General features: G+C 45.9%; 1 protein-coding gene across 2 annotated transcripts in view; it reads right to left on the bottom strand.

The window, feature by feature from the left end:
* tamalin (trafficking regulator and scaffold protein tamalin) overlaps positions 1-25,523 on the bottom strand; it is a 36,553-nt gene extending 11,030 nt beyond the window's left edge. The window contains exons 1-5 of one of the 2 annotated variants that reach the window (XM_073071169.1): positions 25,241-25,523; positions 6,170-6,219; positions 5,451-5,535; positions 5,123-5,225; positions 1,223-1,316 (exon numbers count right to left, since the gene is read on the bottom strand). In XM_073071169.1, coding sequence (XP_072927270.1) covers positions 1,223-1,316; positions 5,123-5,225; positions 5,451-5,535; positions 6,170-6,219; positions 25,241-25,441 — 533 coding nt within the window. In that variant the 5' untranslated portion in view covers positions 25,442-25,523. The remainder of the gene's footprint in view (positions 1-1,222; positions 1,317-5,122; positions 5,226-5,450; positions 5,536-6,169; positions 6,220-25,240) is intronic. The other variant, XM_073071170.1, reaches the window with a different exon arrangement.
* Between the last annotated feature and the right edge of the window lie 1,106 nt (positions 25,524-26,629).

Below are 26,629 nucleotides of genomic sequence, written 5' to 3'. Positions count from 1 at the left end.
TCCCACCTCTTGCACCCTGAGGCTGTCCTTCTGCTCTGAAACTCCACCACTATAGGGGACATCCTCTCCACGTCCACTCTATCCAGGCCTTTCAATATTCAATAGGTTTCAATGAGATTCCACATCATTCTTCTAAACTCCAGCGAGTACAGGCCCCAAGCCATCAAATGCTCCTCGTACATTAAAACTTTCATTCCCACGATCGTTGTCCTGAGCCTCCTCAGGACCCTCTCCAATGTCAGCACATCCTTTCTTAGACAAGGGGCCAAATGCTGCTGAACGTAGTATGGGCAAAATGAAAAATTTGCCAAGTGAGGCATCGGTGTCTTAATATTGCAATTGTCATCCAGGAGGAGATTGACTCATTTTTTGAAACAATTATATGAAGATTATATCTTGAGGGTTTCCATGGAAACACACAGTATGAGGAAGTATATCAAAAAAAATTTAAAAAGCAGAAGAGATCACTGAGGTTACAAGTTAGACCTCACTCACTTGTGCATTTAACAGTCTTGGGGCCTCCTTTCCAAAATTTGGCCTTATGGAAGGCAGGTGTTAAACTCGATGAGAGCAAAGTGTAACCATGACAGTAAAATGCTGGAGGAACTCAGCATGTCAGACAGCATCTAAGGAGAGGAGTAAACAGTCGACATTTCTGGCTGAGACCCTTCATCAGAACTGGAAAAGGGGAAGAAGCCAGAAGAGAAGCTGAGAAGTGATAGGTAGAAAGGTGAAGGGCTGAAAGAGGAATCTGCTAGGAGAGGAGAGTGGATCACAGGAGAAAGGGAAGGAGGGGGGGCACCAGGGGGAGGTGATGGGCATGTAGGAGAAGAAAAAGGGATAAGAGGGGAGTCAGAATGAGGAATGGAAAAAGAAAGAAGGGGGAAGGGGAGAAATTACCAGAAGTTAGAGAAATCAGTGTTCATGCTATCAGACTGGAGGCTACCCAGACAGATTATGAGGTGCTATTCCTTCAAACTGAGAGTGGCCTCATCCTAGCAATAGAGCCACTACAGTTCTACCTTTGCAATAAAAGTAACGCAAGACAAGCTTCAGATTATGTGAATAGGAGTCAAATGGAGCACAGGCCACCCTGAGATTGCATTTGTGACATCACTAGCCTTCCTCCAATCAAGTGCCTTCTATTGATCTAAGCCTGATGGAAGATAATTGTAGACAGCTTTAAGGTTAAGGATCAGCACCACTCCTTGTGTTTAATTACCTCAGGCAATTCCCAGATGACTTGATAAGATCCACAATATCTCGATGGCGGAAACCATCAACAGATGTCCTATTGATGCTGGTAATGGTGTCACCTGGAAAGAAAACACACAGCTAGTGAGTCTCAAGGCATCTGCAACTTACAACTCTGACAGAACCTCAGGTGTAACACTCTCCTACTTGTCCGTCAAGACAGGAACTTGGCACAAGAAATGCATCAAGGAGCAGGTACAGCAGAAGAAGTGAGGACTTTTATACAGAAGTGACAGTGATTGAACTGAGCTTAGCTGGTTAATTAGATTGCCCCATGTGGAACTGACCTGCATAAGGTCAGTTCCTGGGAAGGTCCCAGGAGCAATTCTTGGTCTGTGTAGGAGTCAGTATATAAACAACTCTTCCGGATAGTCCTTGGGCTGACAGGACAGTATCCTGCTACAAAATTACTTCTCTGCATGCCAGATGCAAAATAAAAATTTTCTTGTCCAGACATCAAAGACTGGAGATGCTGGAATCTGGAGCAACACAAAAGACGTTGGAGGAATTTGGCAGGTTGGGAAGGAAATGGACAGTCGACATTTCAGGTCAAGATCCTTCATCCAGACCACTGACTATCCATTTCCCTCCACAGATGCTGCCAGGTCTGCTGAGTCCTTCCAGTCCCTTTTGTGTTACACTTCCATGTGTCCTTATAACGTTGCGTCTCCATTCTGCCTCACAGAAGACTCCTGTGTCCGTCTCCTCTGAGGGAGAAATTCACCCACTCTAATGTCAGTCAGGGGACAGTGGCATCTCAGGCTCTGGGAATTTTCCACCAGTGCTGGGTTCCCTGGGATCCAGATTGGCCATTGACCTATAGGGATCTCCCAAATAACCCTGGCCTTTCCCCCAACAGGAATGTTTTCTGGGCCTCAATGAACAGGTGGCTGTAGATCACCAGGAGTATTTCCTGATGGTTAGTGTCACATTTCCCAGAGGCACTCGTCACTCCCCATTCCAGTGGGAGTCCACACAGTCAGGCATTCCTATTGCCCGAAGGGACAGATCCCAGCAGACAAAGGCTTCGCTCTCCTACCCTGGCTCCTTGCTCCAAGGTGCTATCTGTCCACAGAAGTACAGTGCCAGGACAAGGGCCAGAATCTTTGTGGAACACCACTGGTCTCCTCGAGATGAGGTTCCGGAGGCTACACCAGCTGATCCAGAGCCTAAGGCCCATGAAGTAGATCCCGCAGAGGAGGGGGATCAGGAGGAAGAGTAAAGTAGGGGGACATCCCTCATACAATCCACAGATTTTCTCCCGCTCATCACAGGGCAGGCAGTGTCCACACAGACAGAAGGGACTTCCTGTTCGAGTGATCCAGAGTCCCCACCAGAAACCAGACAGAGAAGCCTAACCAGATACAAACCTCCTCCTATCCAGATGTACAGGTCCACCTACACTGACCACAATACCTCAGTGAGTGAGTCCCTGCTCCTGCTAGTACCTAACGTCCGGCTGCAAGCGTCCCTGTCATTCCTGATGAGTGACACCTCACTTGAAGAACTGGGCCCCCCCCCCCCACAGGCAATACGTTCCCTGTGGGTCCCCACTCTACAGGGGTAGACAGGACACCTTGAACATTTACTTCAGTGTAAGCCCAGTGTGTGTGGACTCTTCACTCTTGGAGGAGATCACTGCAGACATCTCCTGCCAGGACCTTCTGGTGTTGGCCCTGGTGACTCTCAAGGCCCCATCCCTCAGGACATCTCTCCCCTGGTCTGTCTCCCACCGTACAGGACCTCCATTGTCCCTTTGGTTGAATATGGGAGCAGCCCCATTCTCCCCTACAGCCTCCCTTCATCTCCATGTGGAGACTGAGCCTTTAAGAACTGGTCTGGTTCTTGTGCAACACACTGTCAGATGATGCACAAAAACTGGGTTCAGACCAAACAGGAAACATGCAGGTCCTGGTCCAGTCCAGTGCTGGTTTCTAGGTGTAAAACCAAGGCCATTTCAGACTGAAATGTGACCAATTTTGTGAGATTTGTAGGGGATACAACGGTGTTGTAGTTAATCACAACCATGTTTCAGCACAATGAAAAACTGACACAATCCAATTTCTAGGTGTTTCTGACAACCAGAATCAGATAGTTAAGGGGCTCAGTTTTAAGTTTTCTCCAATGTTTTTATTAACTTTTTTGGGGTGAGGCATTGCTTGTAAGACCAGTATTAACTACCCATCTCTAATTGCCCTTGAACTGAGAGGCTTGCTGGGCCATTTCAGACTGACCCACTTTGAGGCCAGGCTGGGTAAGGCTTCCTCCCCTCAGGAAGAGTTAGTGAACCAGCTGGGTTTATATGGCAATATGTTCGTTTTGTTATTTTGTTTACTTCCTCTATTTTCCACAGCTGCCATGCTGGGATTCGAATTCAGGTTTCTGGATTGTTGGTCCAGGCCTCTGTATTACCAGGCCAGCAACTGAGCCGCTGAAACACCACAGGAACAAACAAGTTCGTTGGATGCCCACATCCCCGGTAACTGTGCCAATAGGTCAGCCTGTTAGTATCTAGTTTGAGGCCTGAACCCACGATCTGCTGTTGCCATTGAACAGGATCCACGTCCTGCAGTGGACATAATAAGCACCTCAGCACTTTGCATCCTGTGACTTTTCTAGCTTCATCAGAGCGAGATCATTATCAGTGCTACACCATTAATATATAGAGGCCTGGTTCCTTGCTGAATGGAAACTTTATTAACAGATTTTGAGTTTGTGAAAGCAGTCAGCTTATCTTGCTCAACATCCTCACCACCAACACGCAGCCCATCTCTTCTCACCTCTTAATTGTGTTCTCCTCTCCACTCCTCAATGCGCTAACTGCGACTACATTATTGTTCCAGTGTTGTTTATTGTCTCCTGCTGAATGGTACTGAGCCTTGGTGGAAATCCCTGTGTCACAGGGAGCTTGCCTGCAGAGATTGCCGCCAAAATTTGTGGCCCTGTCGGCTGAAGGCAATCTACACAGAATCAAATCGATCTCTCTCAGCTGCTGGTGGCTTTGCAGACAACAGCCATTTGGCCCAATGTTCTGGGATAGCTCCCACTTGTACAATAATCCAATCTTCTGCTTGTTCCCCATAGTCTCCACTAGTTCTGTCCAAACATTTGCCTTAAGCCATCACTTTGACAAATAATTAACGTTCTATCAGATGCAAGTCCACCAACTTCTAGTTAAGAAACTGGATCGGCCAGGTGAGGTTTTCTACCCAGAGAAATGAGGTGAGGCTGTGCCCCTCGGTGTATTTGTGGGCATCTCTGTCTGTCTGTCTCTGTGGGATGGCCTGTGCCAGCAGCACCAGTCAGTCTGCCTCAGTGATAGGGTCAGAGCATGAATGAGATGGGGGTGGGGAGAAAAATCAGAAATGTTCCTGGTTCAGTTGTTGTTCAGACCAAACATCAGAATGAGGAAGAAATGTGATCCAAGTGACTCTGACTGTGGAATGATGGTTGGTGACAGACAGGGTGGTTTGAGTACCTCAAAAGCTGCTGATCTCCTGGGATTTCCTCACACAACAGTTTCTAGAGTTTACAGAGAATGGTGTGGGGGAAAAAAACATCCAGTAGTTCTGTGGGTGAAAACACCTTGTAACTGAGAGAGGTCAGAGGAGAACGGCCAGACTGGTTCAAGCTGACAGTAACTCAAATAACCACATGTTACAGAGGTGTGCAGAAGGGCATCTCCGACTGCACGTGTCCAACCTTAGTGATGGACTACAGCAGCAGAAAACCACGAACACACACTCAGTGGCCACTTTATTATGTACAGGAGGTACCAAATAAAGTGGCCACTGAGTGCATTTATTATACAAAGAAAAAGGTGACACAGGAAGCTGGATTCACACGTCTCCTCCTATCTATTAATTACCTTGCCTCAATCCTCCTATCTGAGCTGGGCTGTTCTCACGGACCCTACACACAAACGTGCACATCTCCAGCGTGTTCTCGTCTCGGTGATGCAAGCCATACGTCTGCAAGCAGAGCAGAAAAACAAAAACATGCCTCTGAATACAAATACAACAAAATACCAAAGAAACGTACAAGGGCATGACTGTTCACAAGGGGCAGGGAGAGGGAGAGGGCAGAGGTGAACTCTAGAGTCGACTGCAGAACCACCTCCTCTCCTCAGAGGATAGACCACATGCAATGAGAGGAACAAAGGGCTTAGAGATGGTGGAAAGTAAAATGAATCATACCTGAATTTCAAATCCAAAGGCTTCATCATCTTGCTTTTCTAAGGTAATAATTCTCCTTAAGACAGATGAGCAAAAAAATGAACACCTTCAATTAAAAATATGGCACACTTTTATTTTTATGTTATCTTTTACACCTTCCAAAATTTCTTCCTTCCCACCACCCCAATTAACAGGAACTGTGTCATGGGGTGTGATCCCTACTCAAGAATACTGGCAGGTAATTTAGCAAACCCGATTCTCATCAACTCATCCCAGATCCTATCCTTCAGCCCTGCACTAGGCGAAATTCACCTGCCAACTCTCATACCTTTGGGATATGGGGGGGAACTAGAATACCCTGAGGGCACCCAACTAGTCATAGGGAGGATGTACAAACTCCACAGACAGCACCAGAGGTCAGGATCAAACCCAGGCTTCTTTTTTTAAAAAATATAAATCAAAACAAACTTTATTCATAATAATTATTAAAAAAAACAAACTGAGCAATCCCTTTTTATTCTTACATTCATAGTCAATGTTTTCAGTACAGTTCTATTGAGGGGCTTCCTCACCCATTCCTTTCCAGTAGTGGAAGAACCCAATACCTGGGTCCCAGGCAGTGGCACTACTTGCTGCACTGGTATACTAGTCTGATATTATCGATGAGCTTACTCCTCTGAGGCGCCATCTCTGAGATCTTCCAGTCTGAACCCAATCTCAAAAATAAAGGTGTATCTTACCTTTCATGCTCAGGAGCGTCCGTCAGCGTTTTCCATTTCATTAATGACCTCTGCAAGAGAAGTCAGACCTTCAGATTTCAATGAGCATTCTTCAGCTGTTATTCAATGAGATGCAATTTGGAAATGTCCAAACCTTGATGTACTGAATAAACTGGTGCCTATGCTATGATGTCAAGATCTCAAGAATGGACTTGTGGTCAAATGAGCTGAACTGAATATGCCTCAACTCCACTCTTTCAATTCTTTTACATATTGTGTTTATGCTTTTTTTTGGTCGCTGCTGCTTGATTTTTTCCCCACATGAGTGGGGGGGGGGGGGCGGTGTTGATTTTTTTTTTTGAACAGGTTCCATGAGATTTACTAGGATGCTGCCTGGATTAGACAGCATACCTTATTGGGAAAGATTGAGCAAACTACGGTTTTTCCTCTTCGGAGCAAAGGAGGATGAGAGGCAATTTGATAGAGGTGCATAAGATTATAAGAGGCGTAGATTGAGTGGTGAGCCAGTGCCTTTTTCCCCACGGCATCAATGGATTATACCCGAGTCTTACCTTTTTAAGGTGAGTGGAAGGTGGCTTAGTGGAGATGTCAGAGATAGGTGCTTTTTTTAAAAAAAAGCACACACACACAGTGGTGGGTGTGCAGAATGCCCTACCAGGTGTGGTGGTAGAGGCAGATACATTAGGGACATTTAAGAAACTCTTGGATAGGTACATGGATGAAAGAAAAATGGAAAGTTATGGGCTATGTAACAGGGAAGTGTTAGCTATCCCATGATTAATCTTTGTATAGGTTGGCACAACATTACAGGCCCTTTGGCCCACATTGCATTATTAGCTTATTAACTGTAGGAAAGGAATAGGGTTAGAGTGGATAAAAGTCCTTACACTTTGTACCTTGATTTGCACCCCACAGTAATTTATGACCATTCCTTTACCACAGTTCCAGAGTGGGACTACCATCTCTGGTTGGGCCACTTCACCTTCGAATCCCTCACCCCCACATTCCTGCCAACATTCCCGTCCTCATGATCTTCGCAAACATCCACAAAAAACAGAAGAAACTCAAAATAATGAACAGCAGTAAAAACAGAGCCCCAAAGCCCCCTCTCCCAGGTTTCAGCAAAAAGTGTCACCCACCACCCAACAGCACAGCACCCACTGAGAGACCGGGGTCTGCCGTCAGCAGAATCTACTGTTCACCCGACAGTGTGACATGCCACAGGCTCGCTCTCTCACTAACAAGGGACAGGGAGATGTCACCCATTTTCACAGCGAAAGGGGAGACAGACAGTCACTGTTACAATGTTACAGTCTGCCACGTCGCTTTTTATTCCGCGATGAAATTCATGAACAAAAAAATGGCACAAAGTTAAAATGAGGAGAGGGAAAGCTTTCTTTCTGACATCTCTTTAATTTGTCTCCCAAATTGCTGCCAGTGTCACAGCAATCAGTCTAGAATGCCTGGAAACTGGGATTTTGAGTTTCCAAGGATTATTGCAACCTATGTGGGGTTAATACATCAAGTCAGATCTCCACAGTACAACAGCCCTTATCTTTTCACAGGAAATTCTTTAGCTCCTTCGTCAGCTCAACGTGTTTCCTGAATGGGTCTTTGGTCTGGCCCCAAGCTCCAGCTAAAGTGACATTATACACAGTCAATCCCTGGTTTATATTTGTTGTAAAGAATGGAATCATTTTGTTAATTGTCTTGACTGGGACGGCAATGGAGCCAGGTCATTCCAGCGATCGAAGCTGCTTTCTTTCATCTTCACAACAACTGGCGTTTCAATTAAACCACAACTGATGCATCAGCTCCAAGCCCCATCTTCCACGATTTTATGAACTCACTTGACACATGTACACTTTAGCTTTGTTACTTAGCCAGAGGGAGCTGGGCTGCAGTGAAACAGCCCGCCTCCTGCTGGGCTGACAATTCGGGCTTCTGAACTGGCCCATTCCTTCTGGGCCAGATGGGAGTAAAAACAAAAAAATAAATCAGCCCTCGTTGACCTTTGCCCAGCACTGCCCAGCCTGAAGCTACACGTGATGTTGAGATTGAACCGAGTTCTAATTTTCCGGTAGGTGAATAACACATTGGCCTTTGCTAACTGGGGCACTCCAGCAAGGGCACCTAGTATTGTAACCCATTGTGTGTCAAGGTCTTCAAGAGATGCCAGGATGAAGTTCCACTGTGAATATACAACAGCTGGCCATTCAGCCCCCCACAGTTCAATGCAAGCCTTCCCCCCTCATCTGAACTTTGTTTCTTGTGTTCTTCCTCATCCAGCTTCTCTTAACCTACAGCATTTACCACAACTGCTCCATGCAATACTGGTCCACATTTTGGGAGTGAAAAACATTTCTCCTGAACTTCCAGTTAGCTATTTAGTGAAAAACCACACAGGCTTAAATGCTTTTCAGTCCCACCCACAAGCACAATTCCCAAACGCAGGAAGTTTGAAACTGGCTGCCTCTTCCTTGATTTTAAAAAAAATGCCTCTTCCTCCACCCCCCTAGGATTCGGTGAGCAAAAGTAAACATGGATCGGTGCACAATGTTTATTGTGCATCAAGACTTGGCGAGGCTAGCTTACCCTCTGCCGGCACGGCACGTCTTTAAGGAAAAGGGCTGAGCTGAAATCAGTTACAAATGCAGATTGACTGTTTTGCTGAAGCCAAGGGGCCCAAGTCACTGGACGGTCACTCTTCGCGATTTTGTGTTTTTCTTGACCCATTCATTCGCCACCACAAGTGCAGCTACAACAATGAGCGATCAGCAAGACTTTGTGCAGCAGGCGCTGTGAATGGATACCAACAGCTACCTGGCACAGAGCAAAAATGGTGGTACCTGGGCATCCTCCTGGACCCCTAGGTGGAGTGCCATCCACCAAGTCACTATCAGCACATTATTCAAGCTTGGCTTCTGAACAAGTGGATTAGTTCAAAGTAAATTTATTTTCAAAATACCATACGCTGCTCAGAGGCTCTGAATGCACTGGACTTCAAGTTGAACAGTCCCGAGTTCGAATCCAGCCGGCTCCCCGCACACTTTCCATCGGGCTGGGTTGAGCATCGAGCTAGCAACTTGGCCTCATTAAAAAAAACTGACAAATGCTACGGAAACAGCAAAAAGGGCCTCTGGGTGCGACAAAAAAAAGAACCATTCACAATAGGATGAGGAAATACAATAGAATCAATGAAAAACTACATGCAATGACTTAGCAACCTATGCGCAAAAGACAAACTGTGTAAATAAAATAAATAAATATACTGAGAACATGTGTTGTAGAGTCCTTAGGTTGTGGAATCAGTTCAGAGTTGTGGTGAGTGAAGTTATCCACACTGGTTCAGGAGCCTGATGGTTGGGGGGTTTCAACCGTTCCTGACCCAAGGCTCCTGTACCTCCTGCCAGACGACACCCTGGTATAACACAGAAGGGATTCACGGCTGTGTCTGCAGAGGTCTGGACAGTTGCACCTAATGCCAGGAAACAGCAAAGCTGAGTGGGAATCCTGACCAATAGTTTTCCTCTCCCGGGGCTTCAGCTGCCTTGGCCAACTAGGCCACTTCCAATCAAGACCCGATAACTCGGCACAGACGGACCTGTCTGGCTCACGATTGTACCCAGCAGTGCCATCGGCAACGTCCTTAAAGGAAAAGCATGGGTGGCTTAATCCAGTGCCGACCTTTTAAGCACCCCGCTCACCATATGGAGGCTGCAACAAGAAGTTACCAGTCAGCTTCAAAGGAGGAGGCGAGGGAATGTAATTACTGCTTATCCCAGTCGCAGCGTTCCATCTATATGGCAAGGAGCTTAACGTCAGGAAGGAAAACAACTGTCAGTTACATTAACATGGCCAGGGACTGATTAACCCTGCAATAAAGACCCGAGGCTAAGTGGAGTGTTTATATCTGGGCTGCTCCTTTGGTGCTCGATTTGCATCACTTGACACAAATTTCCATCACGATAGGAAATTGCACTTGTTAATTTATAATAAGCCCTTCTCTAGAGGCTCTGATGATGGGTCTCGGCCCAAAACTTTGACGGTTTATGCCTCTCCATAGATGCTACCCGACCCGCTGAGTCCCTCCAGCAGCTTGTGTGTTGCTTCTCTAGAGGTTTTGTCATCTCCCAGTCTCTTTCACTACCTCCACCCTCCCCTCCTCCATCTGCCTCACTTGGATCCACCCATCACCTGGCAGTTCTTGCCCCACCCCTCCACACTGACCACCTCCCCTTTACTCTCAGTCCAGATGAAAGGTCTGGACCCGAAACGTCAACTGTACATTTCCCTCCACAGATGCTGCCTGAGCCGCTGAATCCCTTCAGCTTTTAGTGTGTTGCTCGGGATTTCCAATGTCTGGTGCCTCTCCCATCTCCCCCTGCGTAGGCTCCAGTCACGGCCCAGCTGTGACAAGACACAGACTGAATGCTTGATCCAAAAGAGAAGTTTCATGTTCTTAAAGGCAGTAGAAGGCATGGCCACCCGTAGTGGAGCAAAGAAAGCACGAGGGGTCAGAATCAAAGGAATGCAAATACCCCAGCGAATTCACAGCAACTGAGAGGGTTAAGGTTTGAAACACAAGGATGAAAAGATCGGTGCTTGGGCTTATGAAAAAGTTCACTAATATTCCACAAGGCAGACATCTACAGACAACAGAGAAATGAGATTTTTTAATTCCCGGTGGTAAACCTGTGCTGTGCCATCTCAAAAGGCTGCTGCACGGCAGTGCTATGCCAGTGCCACAATATGGTTGACCACCAATCAGTCCAGCCCCACCATCCCCATCCCCCCCCTCCAAATACATGGACAGGGTGTTGTTCAATGGTGAATTCAGCCAGGAGAGTAAGAGGAAGCTGCTACAGGAAATTACTGGTACATTTCCATGCCCATTGACAAGCAGCAGAAGGCCATGTATGCTGACAAACTTTCTATCTCTCTGTCAGTGAATACCTAACTGGGGCACCTGTCCATGCTTTCTCTCTGGAACAGGTCTATGGGCCATGCTCTCTTGCCTTTGAAGTCTATGTGATCTAGTTCATGATGCAGTCCGAGAGACCATAAGACATGAGCAAAATCAGGCCATTTGGCCCATCGAGTATGCTCTACCATTCAATCATGGTTGATTTATTTTCCCTCTCAACCCCATTTGCTCGCCTTCTCCCTGTAACCCTTAAACCCCTTACCGATCAAGAATCTATCAACCTCTGCTTTAAATATACCCAATGTCTTGGCCTCCACAGCTGTCTGTGACAATGAATTCCAGCGATTCACCACCATCTGATTAAAGAAATTCCTCCTCATCTCTGTTCTAAAGGGACATCCTTGTATCCTGAGGCTGTGTCTTCTGTTCCTAGACTGCCCCGCTATAGGGAACCTCCTGTACAGTGTACACATTCACTCTTCGAATATTCAGTGGGTTTCAATGAGATCCTCCCTTCATCCCTCTGGGCCAGCGAGTACAAGACCCAGAGCTATCACACACTCGTAAGTGTTTCATCCCAGGGTTCGTTCTTGTAAGCCTCCTCTGGACCCTCTCCAATCCATACTTTCTTAAATAAGAGGCCCAAAACTGCTCACAATACTCCAAATGTGGTCTGACCAACAACTTATAAAAGGCTTAACAGTACATCCTTGCTTTTCATATGGAGGACAATTAACTTGTTACTTCAAAGCAAAGTCCTCTCCTAGACTGACTACCTCCAGTAGCTTGACTGAAATGAATGAGTTCTTGAAAAACAGCAGTATAAAAGTTAGTGTAACACTATTACAGCGTCAGCAAGTCAGCAAACGTGGTTTAATTCCCGCTGCTGTCTATGAGGAGTTTGCATGTTCTCCCTGTGACCACGTGGGTTTCCTCCAGGTGCTCCGGTTTGCTCCCACATTCCAAAGACACCTGGATTAGTACAATAATTAAACACAAGCGTGTAATCGGGTGGCATGGGCTTGCTGAGCTGGAAGGGCCTGTTACCGTGCTGTATCGCTAAATAAATAAAAATTAACAAACAAAAAGATGATCAGAAGTAATCATTGGGTGCATTTGAAGTACAGGAAGTGCAGTGCCCATCTTCTCAGAGTACCTGGGGCACATGAACTTCTTGCTTTTGGACAAGACTATTCTCCATTCACTCAAGCTGAGGAACCAAGGGCTTTTCCAATCCACTGAAAGCTCCATCCTTCATCAATCTGTATTTAAATAGAGCCTCTAACATAGTAGTATGCCCCAGACACTTTACATGAGGCTGTGGAGGAGGTATCAGCGCATACGCTTGGTCAAAGAGTGAAAGGCAGTGAGGGTCAGGAAGGAATTGCACAGTGTGCAGCTCAAGCAGGTGAAGACACTGAAGAAATGGGATTGAATAAGAGGCCAAAATGAACAAAAGATTTCCCCCGGATGCTTCACTTTCCTCCCAACCTCAACTTCGCTGTGAATGAGGGTTGGAATCTGGGGAGAATAAAATGGGATCAGGATAAATAGCTAGTTTATCATCAGCACGGACTTGATCTAGAACAAGGGCTCCAAAGCTTTTTCATGCCATGAACCAGGACTTAACAAGGGGTTGGGAATCCCTGACCCAGAATGACAATCTGAACAGGAACTTCAGACTAAGCACTGGAGCCAAGTGTGCCAAGGAGCAGGAGCCAGAGCTGAGTGCACACTAACAGTTCAATCCACACCGCTGGAGACTGGATCCCTGAACCTCAGTGAAGCCTGACCACAAGGACAGTTTCCTCTCCCGAGGCCGGAGCAAACAGCGCTGAATAGAATGGGGAAAGGCAGCCTTTCAATTAAAACCAGGCGCCGATAATGTAGCAGCTGTGGCCTCTGCGGATGGGTTCAGCGTGTGGATTGCAGGAATATTTCATCAGTCTCTGCACAGTCCCATTTCCTGCTGAATGTCTTTCCTGATTGGTTGCGAATGAGGGGAATGATTTATAATATCATAAATGTTCCCGCTTCTGGTTTCCATTAGATTTTATTTTAACTGGCAGCAGATTCAAATCGGCACATTAAAGCCCCCGTCTCTCTTGAAGAGCCAAAGCAATTTCCTCATTCCTTGGTTTCTAGACAAAACGGTCCCCCAACCCCCCTGAACATCCCACCCGACAATGCATCTCCCCGCTGATCCTTGCCAGAATTAGATCTTGCTCCTCCAGAACGATTTGAACTGGTGGTGTGTGTAGCGAGCTTGAGCCCCAGTCACACTGACTGCGAGGAGGGATTCTGCTTTGGAGCGAGAACTGGCTCCAAACTCCTGCTTTAAGTCTGCAGCCTGCCACTAATGAGCTGGAGTGTTGTGTGGGCTTGGAACATGGTGAAAGTGCCCTGCGTGGTACAGGGCAATACCCCCGTTCCCAGTAGAGCCCAGGTTTGGGATGGCAGAGGCATCTTACACTTGCCAGTAACTTGCACCTTGTCAAGGGCACTCCCTTCGCTAAACAGAGCTCAAGGCTAGGGCAGATGCAGTCCAGTCACCCATGGTACATTTGATGTAGAGCAGCCTGCACATTGGTGCGATCTTCTCCAGCGCCCTAGCCAAATATGAGCACATTTCCAGAACTGCAATGTTACAGAGGGAGGGAAAGACAGGCAGAAAACACTGGTAAACTGGGTCACTTTGATTACAAAACTGAACATTACCACAGTCTCGAACTGTCGACACAAGGGTCATTCCAATTCTAGTGCAAATTTGTGCCCCTATTAATAGAATAGAACTCTTCTCCATTCTGGGCGCAGTGTGTCGCACTGTTGTACACACCCACAGTAGTGGCGGTTTTGAGAAATGCAAAGTGCCTCATAAATGTGCAAACAGAAGCTCCACAGAGCACAAGCACAAAAGTCTGGATGAACTCAGCAAGGGAAAGGATTAAACGGTCAATATTTCAGGCTGAGACCAGTCACCAGAAAGGGGGAAAGAAGCCAGAAGGTGGTGGTTGGGGGAGGGGGAGGGGGAAGGAAAGGTGTACAAGGTGGTAAGTGAAGCCAGGTGAGGGGGAAGGTGGGATGAAGCGAGTGATAAGTGGAGGAGCCAAGGTCTGAGGTAGAAGGAATTTGATAGAGAGAGTGGACTATGGGAGAAAGGGAAGGAGGAGGGGCACCAGAGGGAAGTGAAGGTTAGGGATAAGAGGGGAAGACAGAATGGGGAAATCAAAAAGAGAAAGGAAATGGGGAAAAATGAACAGAAGTTTCAGAAATCAATGTTCATGCCTTCAGGTTGGAGGCTACCCAGACAGAATATAATGTGTTACTCTTCCAACCCGAGAGTGGCCTCATCGTAGCAGTAGAGGAGGTTATCGACCAACATGTCGGAATGGGCAGTTGGACAGTTATGTCTGGAGTATCGCCCTCTTTGTGCAAGACGGGTACATGATGATGTCGTCATGCCCAGAGTCTGAGAACTCATTCAAAACTCACTTCAGACGGAAGATTTTCATCTGAATGGGTACTAACTGGATCCAAACGCTGGTGCTAGAGGTGATGGGACAATATGTTCAGCTTAATGTGGAAGGTGTGCAGCTGATGTCTCTCTAGAATAAATGCAGTTTTTTAAAAAAAGCTCATTCACGTTCTGATCAGTCAGCCCATCCCCGATTGTTCTCGAGAAGGAAGGGGTGAGAAGCCTTCTTGAACCGTTGCGGCCCATCTGGTGAAGGGACCGAGGAACTGAGCCAGGGCATGTGTGACTCTTAGGGTGGTGGTGTTCCCATGTGCCTGCTGCCCTTGTCCATTTTGATGGTAGGGGTCCAGAATTTGGGAGGTGCCTCTGAAGTAGCCTGGGCAAGCAACTGCAGTGCATTTTCTGTGCTGAGACAGAGTGTTTAGATGGGGTGTCAAACGGGTGGCTGCTTAGTTCTGGAGGGTGACGAGCTGCTTGAGAGTTGCTGGAGCTGCACTTGCCCAGCCGGGAGTATTCCATCACAGCGGTATGGCACAGTAGCATAGCGGTTAGCATAACGCTTTACAACACCAGCAACCCACGTTCATTCCCTGCCGCTGTCTGCGAGGAGTTTGTACGTTTTCCCTGTGACCGCGTGGGTTTCCTCCGGGTACTCCGGTTTCCTCCCACATTCCAAAGACTTACGGGTTCATTGGTTGATTGGTCACATGGGTATAACTGGGCGGCATGGAATAGCCTGCATCTTAAAATAAAAAAATAAAATTATAATAAATATACAGGCAAATGCAAATTAGTTTAATTTGGCACTGTGCATGGCACAGACATAGTGGGCTGAAAGATCTGTTCCTTTTTTGTATTGTTCTACATTCTATGTTCTTAATCCTGACTTTGGCCTTGGAGATGTTAGAAAGGCCTTGGGATGTTAGGATGCAGTCACTCACTGCAGGACATGTAACCTCTGACCTGCTCTTCTAACAGTACTTGTGGCCAGTCCAGTTGAGTGTCTAGTCAATGGGGGAACTCAATGCTGGTAATGCCCTGGAAAGTCGCGGGGAGGTGGTTAGATTCGCTCCTGCTCAAGATGCTTCATCAGCGAGTGTTGTCCACATGTTGCTGCAGTCTGCTCCATTTGCAAGAAATTGCAATTGGACAATATGAAAATATTAGGGAACATCCCCAAATATTCCCCACCAGCTTTCCGATGGCCTTTGAGTGTTTATGGACTATCATAGTCACTTGTTGCATGTAAAAAAAATAAAGCTGTACCACAAGTATTGTAGATGTCTGCTTTGCACATACTGGAGTAGATCGCAATCTTCTTGTCTTGAGCAATGACAACATCCTATTCTATTCCAGGGACAAAGGACTATGGCACATCCTGTTGTCCATCCCCAACGCAAATACAGCCTCACAGTTATTAGTGTGTGAGATAGATTTCACTGCCCTTGCATAGGGTGGACAAGTGGCGGTCCCTACCAGGAAGTTTGCCCTCAGAATAACTTCATCGCATTTGAACACACTGATTAAATCAGGTCTCTCTGGTCACTGGATTTGCAGGTACATTTTGCTGGCCTGATATTGCCGACTAATTTCAGGGTTACCTTCTTCCTCTAATCTTCCAACCTTTACAGAGTTAAGGAAAATAATTAACTCCAGTTAATAAGGAAGTTCTCTGCAGTATTGGCAAAACTGGCAACGGTGACATTTCCCATTTTGTAGCGCACAAACTACAGGCAGGGCCTTAAAGAAGAGGAATTGAAAGTTGTCCACCTTTCGTGCAGAACCCAGCCTGTTTTGCTCAGTTTCCGCGATGCCATTTTCAAACAATTGCTGCTAATGTCTCAGAAAAGTCAGAAGCATCATTGAAATGCATTTGGCCACAGAGCAAGGGGAGTTCAGTGCTTTCAATTCTGGATTTGTGTTTAGATAGCAGTGTTGTAATAAAGAGAGAAGTGTTGCCATAATGACATTTTCAGATGCTCTCAACATCTGATAAGCATCTGCTTCAGAAGTAAAACTCTGAAGCAAACACTGCAGCTCTCTTACTTTATACAAGAAGCATCTGTAGTGCAAAGTGTGGCTGAAACTCCAGAATTATCACTACTCCCTGCACCAAGTACCATGTAGTTCCTCACCCACAATAGCACCTCCCAAATCTGCCACCTCTGCTACCAAGAACATGGGCAGCAGGTGCATGTGAACACCACCAACCACACCTTCCCCTCAGGGCCTCACACCACCCTGACTTAGAAACACCATCGATTAGACACATTGGAGCTCCCCAAGTAACACATACAAAGCACAGGAGGAACTCAAGTCAGGCAGAATCTATGGGAAGGGATAAACAATCAGGCCGAGACCCTTCATCAAGGCTGGACTCGATACTGCCAGATTATTTAGCTCCTTGTAATCTGGCAGTATTATGAACAGTTGCACCTCAGATTTAACAATCATTTAATTGCCAGCTTTGCCAGGGCACCTGGGAATAGGCAACACTAGCACTGACAATATCTGGAGAATTAATCTGAACATTGAGATTGGCGATTGGGGTTTGGGAATACCCATTGTACTCCCCATAATGATCCAGACTTTCTGACCACAATGAGCCAAAGTTCCAATGTTTGGCATGTTCTCAACCTATTCTGTTATGCATCTTATCTTCTGTTCTGCTATTGGTCTCAGCACCGAGTACCAAGGACCTTACAACATTACACCTGGACTCTCCGCATTACAGATGGTTGACAAACAGGAATACTATTTATTGAATGGGGGAGGTCAAGAACCTTCATTAAACAGGTAACCTGGCTTCAGACTGTGTTCATTTTTCTTTATTTAACTTTATTTTTGCTTTAATTAATTTACAGTGATGTAATTAATTTACTGGTTGCTATAGCCAGAGGTGGTAGTGGGATAAGCTCCCAGTGGCCTGCATCTCTGACAACCAAGTCCAGCTCCTGGCCCTCACGTGTGGCTTAACTACTAAACCTGGAGGAATTGTTCCTACTGACAGGAGGAGAGGCAAGGGCGGGTTACTGGCACCTTAAAACCAGCTGCTTCAGGCAGATGGGGCTTATCAGCAGTGGTTGGCAGCTCATCTAGGAGAAAGAAAATTCTGATCTCAAACCTCCGCTGCCTTGTGGCTATACCCACTCACGGGAGAGCCTTTGGGAGTAAACCCCAAGTGAAAACCCCAGAGCTGGAGTCCCTATGGCAGTCCTACGTTGAGTTCAACGCTGACTGGCAATTGCTGCGATGCTGCTGGTGCCAAACTGTATCGGTCTCTGCCGTTCCTTTGGATTCATCAGATGCATGGAGAGGGGGAGCCTGCTACACGGGCAACAGCTTGCTCTCCATATCGCACTGCCCAGGCTTGTGTATCATGTGGACAGCTGGGGCGCAACATCCATGGCTGACCCCGACCAACAGAGGGCCTCAATTAATTTAGCCATTATTATCATTTCCTCTTTTTAAAAAAATTTAAATACTTTAATGTACTGTACTTAAATATTTTTAAAATAAAATTCGGTGAGTCATTCACAAGCAACATCTGATCAGAAAGTTTACAGATAACACAAAAATCAGAGTAGGGGATAGAGAGGAAGGCTGGAATTCAGCAGGATATGGACCAGTTGGGAATGTGGGCAGAGAAATGGCAGATGGAGTTTAATCCAGACAAGTGTGAGGTGTGGCACTCCGAGAGGTCAAATATGGAAGGAAAATACACACAAATGGCAGGATCATAAAAGATTGACAAAGCAGGTAATCTATATTATATATAGATACACACATAGACACACACACGCACGCCAGGCGAGGTGCTAGAAATAGAATCAACAGTAATGCTAATGAGGCAATGAGACACATGAACAAGTAGGGAATAGGGGATATGCACCACGTACGGGCAGATAGGATTAGTTTAGTCTGGCATCATGATCAGCATAGACATTGTGGGCCGAAGGGCCTATTCCTATGACAGGTTCTATCTGAACATTTAACCATGCTGAAAATGCCTTTGACAGCACCGGCAGCCTTCTACAACGCATCCTGCTGCAGGCACAGGAGAGTGAAGCGCAGACAGGACTAGTGCAGGAGCCACATGCAACAGATTGGTTCAAATCCAAACTGGCAGAGAACCTCAATGCCAATATTGTCCTAATAGGTTCAAACAATGGGCACTTCATATACATTATTTCCATATTCTGTACCTTTAGACTACAAGATCATTTGGGCCATTCTCAAAACTATCCCATTCCCTTCGACCTGTTTCCTCTCCCATATTCCCAGCCTGCCCCAGATTCCACCATTCGCCCACCCACTAGGAACAATTTACAGCAGTCAATTAATTCACCACTCGCTGGCCTTCAGAATTTTGGAAGAAACACACACAGTCACGGGGGAACGTGCAAACTCCACGTAAACCACCGGAGGTTGGACTCGAACCGGGGTCTCTGGAGTTGTGAGGCAGTGGTGCCATTGTAAGAGATCCGACATCTAAGAATTGTTTTCAGGCCCTCAATGGCAACTTTTACAAACGTTTCAATACATCATCCAGTTCTTGCCTCCATTTACCCACATAAGTACACAGCTCCTAATTTCAACTATGACATTACAGCTTGCTGCTGCACAGCCACACACATCCCCACAGGAAAATGGAAACAATGAGTTCAAGAACTGTGAGGTAATGTTGCAGCTCCATACAAGCCTGGTTAACCACACTTAAGAGCATTGTGTTCAGTTCTGGTTAGTTCATTATAGGAAGAGAGGGGAAGCTTTAGAGAGGGTGCAGAAGAGATTTACCAGGATGCTGCCTGGAGTACAGAGTATATCTTATGATAATAGGTTCAGCAAGCTAGGGATTTTGTTTTTGGAGTGAAGGAGGATGAGAGGTGACATGATAGAGGTGCACAAGATGATAAGAGGAAAAGGTACACCAGGTCCAGGGACAGTTATTACCCTTCAACCAGAGGCTCCTGGACCAGAATGGATAATTTCACTCAACTATCACTGAACTAATTCCACAACCTATGGATTCACTTTCAAAGACTCATGTTATCAGCATAAATTATTTATATTTGCAATTTGTCTTTTACATATTAGTTACTTGTCAGTCTTTGTGTATAATTTTTCATTGATTCTATTGTATTAATTGTTCTGTGATTACCTGCAAGAAAATTAATCTCAGGGTGACATACATGTACTTTGATAATAAATTTAATCTGAACTTTGTAGTAAATCAAGCAGACAGCTAAAGACCTTTTCCCTTGGGGGGGAAGAGATGGCTAATATGGGGGGGGTACGACTTTAAGATGATTGGAGGAATGTCAGAGGTATTTTTTTAAGCAGAGTGATGGGTGCATGGAATGTAGAGTCAGATACATCAGGGACAATTAAGAGCCTGTTAGATAGGCACATGGATGATAGAAAAATGGAGGGCCATGTGGGAAGGGAGGGCTTGATTGATCTTAAAGCAGGTTAAAATGTTGGCACAACATTGTGAGGTGAAGGGCCTGTACTTTGCTGTAGTGTTCTATGTCCTATGTTTACCACAGGGGCTGTTAGACCCACTCCAAGTAATAACAAGAACTGCTTGTCCGTGTAATATAGCATCATAGCCCAGGAAGCTAAGCAGGAACAGTATCAGGGAATGCCAAGTCACACACTGGGAGATATTTGGACAGATGGAGTTGGGTGTTAAGAGACATCTTAAAGTGAGGACAGAGATGTAGAGAAGTTCCAGAGAATTGGGACTTCTCATCTGAAGGCTTTGGCTTCCAATGTTCATCTTAAAGTCTGCCTCCACCACCCCCTCAGGCAGTGTGGTCCAGATTCTAACTATTCTCGGGGGAGGGGGAAGAGAGAATTTTTTCTGGGAATACATCAGAGAACTCAAATTGAGTGCAGTGATCACAGAGATCTATCAGAGCTTTGATAAACAGGGAGGTGACCAGTGCTCAAATCAAAGTGACTTGTTTTTCCATACCTACTGCTTCTTTTCAAAAGGGTAATAAGAGACGGGAAGGGCAGAAATGAATCTGAACTCAGTCTGCAGCCAGACGTATGGAGGCTGGGATACACATGGAGCAGAAACACCATTCCCCGTTCTCCCCCCCCCCCCCCCACCCCAAACACTGTACACTCCCATGCATCACACGCTTGAAACCAAACCAAGTTGCAACTTGCACATAGGTGGAACAGTCCCAGTGAGGTACACTGATTTGAGATCAAATGGTGCCTACAAAGAGGAACAAGATTAGTACGTATATGTTAAGAGGTTGAGAAGCAGCAGGCAACCTTTCATCTCACACACAGAATGCTACGTCAAAATTTACGCAGCAGGAATACAAGGGAAGGGGTAGAATTTCAATCACCACAATCCTATTAAATGACAAAGATACACGGATGCTTCAATGTTCCTAATCTGCTTTCATGTTTCAAATACCTTATTTTCACTAAAACTCCAGACATTGGAATATGACAGAAATACGACCAACCAATGACCGATACCTTGGCTCAGGATTCCAGGATAAAGGTCTGCTCTCTCATTTCCACTGCAATAGCGATTCCTGCTTATTAATTTTTCTTACGATAATACAGGTAACTCAAGTGGTGCTATGGAGCCCAAGGGGGTGGGAGATGGGGTAGCTGGGGATGCTCTGCATATATCCATGGCCTGAAACTAAACAGTGACACCCCCAGCCTGGACAGGTGAACCTTAAAACATTTCCACTGAAGTCTATCTCGATGTGAAGTCCCAGCTAACTATCCCTGAAGGTCCAAAACAACTCTATGACTCAACAGACTGTTATAGACAGAGGCTATTTGGCTCTACTTGCCATGCCAGCTGTTTGGCTGAAGAACCTCATTCCACCACCCCCTCCCAACCTGCCTCCCACCATTCCTTCCCACTTGCCTTTTGTATATTTATTCAATTCCCTTTTGAAATTTAGCAGATCCATTTCTCTTCCACATGATGACTCACTATTATGTTGACTCCAGTTCTTTCATTTGAAATTAATTCTCTGCCCTGTTTACTGTACCCAGCTGTTGCTGGTCAACAGACTATCAAAATCCTTCACTAATTTTAAACAGGTTGGCGAAAGATCCAATTCCCTCTACCCGAACGACAAGCTGCGTTCATATAGCAACTTTTTGGTAGCAAAATATGACGAGAGGCTTTGCAGAAACATTTTCAAACAAAACTTGACACCAAGTCACATTAGGAGGTATCAGGTGTACAAGAAGCATAGAGCCACATGAAGTTTCTCCACCCCCCCCCCCCCCCCCCACACAGGCTAATATGGGGGGGGGTATAATTTTCAAGGTGATTGGAGGAAAGTACATTGGGGTGGTGTCAGAGGCAAGTTTGCTTTCCTACACAGAGTGGTGTATGGAACATCCTGCCAGGGGTGATGTTAGAGGCATTTACGTTTATCAGGAGCATTTAAGAAATTCTTAGATTGGCACATGGATGATAGAAAACTGGAGGGCTATGCAGGAATGAAGGTTAGATTGGTCTTAGATGGGTGGCACAGCATTGTGGGTCAAAGGGCCTGCACTGTGCTGTAGTGTCCTTAAAAAAAAACACCTGAAGAGACTGCAGGAGGGATCTGGTTTTGAGGGCCGATTTCAAGGTCACCGATGGTGGAACAATTAAATCCAGGTATGAGGGAGACTGAAGAAGGGCTGAGATCTAGACTGGCCGCAGTGATGGGGATTTTGATTCCATGGGTAGGCTGCCGAATCTGGAGCTGCCCTTGAAGAGCAGAGGAGGTCTAGACCAGGTGTATAAAATATTGACAGGTGGAGCTGGGGTAAACAGGGACAATGAACAGAGGGCTCACAAAACAGAACAAACACAAGAAACTCCGAAATCTGAAGCAAATAACAAGCCACTGGAGGAGCTCAGCTGGTCTGTCTCATGGAGGAAGCAGACAGTCAACATTTGGAGGTTGAGACCCTTCATCTGAGTTTGACAAAAAGATCCAGGCATGGTGTGAGGATTTTGTTTTGCACACTGAGTAGTTGTACCCTGGAAAGCAGAGGATGCAGGACCAACTGTGGCTTCTGAAGGGGAGGTGGATATGTATTTTAATTTGAACTTCTGAGTTTAAGAGTCAAGAGGTAATGTTGCAGCTACACAGGAGGGTTGTGGATGTTGTTCCCTTATTCAAGAAAGGGAGTAGAAATAGCCCAGGAAGTTATAGACCAGTGAGTCTTACTTCAGTGGTTGGTAAGTTGATGAAGAAGATCCTCAGAGGCAGGATTTGGAGAGGCATAATATGATTAGTAATAGTCAGCATGGCTTTGTCAAGGGCAGGTCGTGCCTTACGAGCCTGATTGAATTTTTTGAGGACATGACAAAACACACTGATGAAGGAAGAGCAGTAGATGTAGTTTATATGGATTTCAGCAAGGCATTTGATAAAGTACCACATGCAAGGCTTATTGAGAAAGTAAGGAGGCATGGGATCCAAAGGGACCTTGCTTTGTGGATTCAGAATTGGCTTGCTCACAGAAGGCAAAGAGTGGTTGTAGACGTGTCATATTCTGCATGGAGGTCGGTCACCAGTGGAGAACCGCAGGGATCTGTTCTGGGACCCCTTCTCTTCGTGATTTTTATAAAATGACTTGGATGCGGAAGTGGAGGGATGGGTTAGTAAGTTTGCTGATGACACAAAGGTTGGAGGTGTTGTGGATATTGTGGAGGGTTGTCAGAGGCTACAGCGGGACATCGATAAGATGTAAAACTGGGCTGAAAAGTGGCAGATGGAATTCAACCTAGGTAAGTGTGAGTTGGTTGATTTTGGTAGGTCAAATATGATGGCAGAATATTGTATTAATGGTAAGTATTAATGACAGTGTGGAGGATCAGAGGGATCTTGGTTTCCAAGTCCATAGGACACTCAAAGCTGCTGTGCAGGTTGACTCTGTGGTTACGAAGGCATGTAGTGCATTGGCCTTCATCAACTGTGGGATTGAGTTCAAGTGCCGATAGGTAATGTTGCAGCTATACAGGACCCTGGTCAGAGCCACTTGGGAGTACTGTGCTCAGTTTTGGCCGCCTCACTACAGGAAGGATGTGGAAACCATAGAAAGGGTGCAGAGGAGATTTACAAGGATGTTGCCTGGATTGGGGAGCATGCCTTATGAGAATAGGTTGAGTGAACTCGGCCTTTTTTCCTTGGAGCGACGGAGGATGAGAGGTGACCTGATAGAAGTGTACAAGATGATGAGAGGCATTGATCGTGTGGATAGTCAGAGGCTTTCTCCCAGGGCACGAGAGGACACAGGTTTAAGGTGCTGGAGAGTAGTTACAGAGGAGATGTCAGGGGTAGGTTTTTTTACTCAGAGAGTGGTGAGTGCGTGGAATGGGCTGCCGGCAGCGGTGGTGGAGGCGGAAACGACAGGGTCTTTTAAGAGACTCCTGGACAGGTACATGGAGCTTAGAAAAATAGAGGACTATGGGCAAAGCCTAGGTAGTTCTAAGGTAGGGACATATTCAGCACAGCTTTGTGGGCCGAAAGGCGCGTATTGTGCTGTAGCCTTTCTATGGTTAAAGTCCATGGGCAATGGGGAAAGAGTGCGAGATTGGGCTTGCTTGGATTGTTCCCAGCAGCATCGATGAGATGGGCCGAATGGTTTTCTCTGTGTGCAACATTTCTACAGTCTCCAAGCTGTAGGACTGGACATAGTGGAACAAGATCACAGGATGATCTGAGAACAAGGTTCACGGTGCTGCTTAGACTGGAACCGAAAGCGGGGAGGACAATGGTAATCCGCGTTTACACCCGCTTTCCAACAGCAGTACACTATTTGAAAAGAATGCACCACGGGGCCGGAGGCACACCATAAAGAAGCCCCCAGCTGGGTTCTCATCAACCACGCCGAACCAAGGGTTAAACGGCCGAGCTTTCAAAAAAAAAGCAATCGTTTAATTGGCCAAGTCGTGCTAATATAGGAATCACAATTACATAGAGGAAGCGCACCTACATGAGCTGTTTTATTCCACAATATACTCCTTGTACAATTCAAAAGTTTCACTTCATATTGATGTCATCTCGCTTCCACGAAACTTTTTATTTCGTTGACTCCCAATGTTCGGGGGACAGACTATCATCATTTTAACAATAGGTTGCAAGTTAAAATATTTCGCTTTAAACTAACAACTCCCTTAGGAAAAATTTTAATTAAAACTTAGAACGCCAAATATTGAAAACTCCCTAATCCAAATTAAACTTTTAAATACAAGCATTTAAAAGTTAGGAATGTCCCACTGGTGCCGACTTTTGATGAATTCCATCTATTGTATCTGATTACTTAAACAAGAGCTCCTGGACCTTCATCATTCCCGAAAGCACACGTCTGCTGTGCCTGTATGTTTACACAGCATATATATACTATTTTCTAAACAATGGGGCAACAGCCCTCAAAATAACGACATTTGCAAAATAGCAAATCGTTCTCGTCAAAAAAGTTGTGTCACGGTTCAAACAGCGCGCCCGCCAATATACCGCATCATGGATAAACACCCTTATTACATAGCCCGTTACTGAATGTTTCAGTTCGGATTATTTGCAAGTGAATATAAGAATTTATTTCAGTCTTTCTGAAGTAGAGGTGCCGGTGTTACTCTTTTGAAGCGTAATTGTCAGCGTGTTTGTTTCCGTACCTGCTTGTGACTGCGAGGCAGTGTGCCTCCCGAGTAGGCGAGAGTCTTGTACAGTTCGGACGCCTTGTAAGTTTCCGCGCCGGTTTTGTAAGTTTCACTGCAGCTTTTGTAAATCTCGTTCTCAACCACACAAGATGCGGCGCAGTCGGCGCTGCCGTAATCCTCCTTGCGGCTCAACCTTTTCACTCTTCGGAAAGTCATTTTCCAACAATTTTCATTCTAATTTTCTTCTAACCGGATGGAATCGGAACAACGAGTCTGCCTCCCAAGTACCAAAGTGGAAGCTGCTCCCTCACACGAGTTTATTAAAGCGTCTAGTCTAGACGGATGTAACAACCCGCCCCCTCCCGCACGTGGTCGAGGTGTGGTTATAGTTTCATTTCCCCCTCTAAATTGATAAGAATTTGCAAGGAACAAGAAGCTTTTAACTGTTCTTTTTAAACTTAACTGCCGCCCCTGAAAAACGCGTTACCCTGCATGCAGAGTTTGCAGTTTATATTGGGAATGATGTCGACGTTACATATTCCGCAAGGGGCCTTCAGATCGACCGCATTTTACCCGTGTTGTGAAACAGAGATGAAATTTAAGCGGCGTAATTTTAATTTATTATGACATTAATGTATTATAATGGGACTATCTTAGATGGGCGTCAAGTCGGCAAGGACGGTTGGGCCAAAGGGCCTGTTTCTGTGGTGTATAACTGACACACCCAAGCAGCCTGCATACCTAAGTAACCACAGTATTTGAGGAGACACCTGCTGTGGTGGAGAGGGGAGATGTACAAGTCACTAAAAGTGACCGGTAGGATGGTGAAGAAGGCATACGGGACCCTCGCCTTTATTGGATTGATCATCGACTATCTAACAACAGGGAAGTCATGGTATAACTTTATAAAACTGTAGTTTGGCCACACTAAATTGTATTCAACATTATTAAAGAAAGAAAGAGACTTTAAGTTTCTTTCCACAGATATGAAAGTAGAGTATAGGCTCCGGCCTCTGGTTTTGAAAGGAGGAAGAGTTCACGTGGCTTCCATGCACGGGCCCAGGTCACGCGGACTGACTACTGACTGTCCATCATGTCCTCCCTCGTATGTTCTGACTGGTGAAAGAGGGCCATCTCAATCAGTCCTGGGCGGATCACTTCTCACAGCTTCATTGGCATTGGGGTTGCCTCTGACCACAGTCTTCAGCCTCGTGGAGATGGGGAGATGCTGTCGTCAGGAATGGGACAGTAACGGTCAGATCAGAGAACTACATTCATTGGCTGCAATCTCCCATTACTGCAGGTCTTGGATGTGTCCAGGACAAAGAAGCAGGCAGGAAAAATCATTGCGGCAAGTTGCCCTTTCCAAAAGCTCCCTTCTGGAGACCACTACAGTGCTATTAA

The sequence above is a fragment of the Hemitrygon akajei genome, chromosome 18, assembly GCF_048418815.1.
Source record: "Hemitrygon akajei chromosome 18, sHemAka1.3, whole genome shotgun sequence".
In the NCBI taxonomy this organism is placed as follows: Eukaryota; Metazoa; Chordata; class Chondrichthyes; order Myliobatiformes; family Dasyatidae; genus Hemitrygon; species Hemitrygon akajei.
Note: the sequence above shows the minus strand (reverse complement) of the source record. Positions and strands in the feature narration are given on the sequence as shown.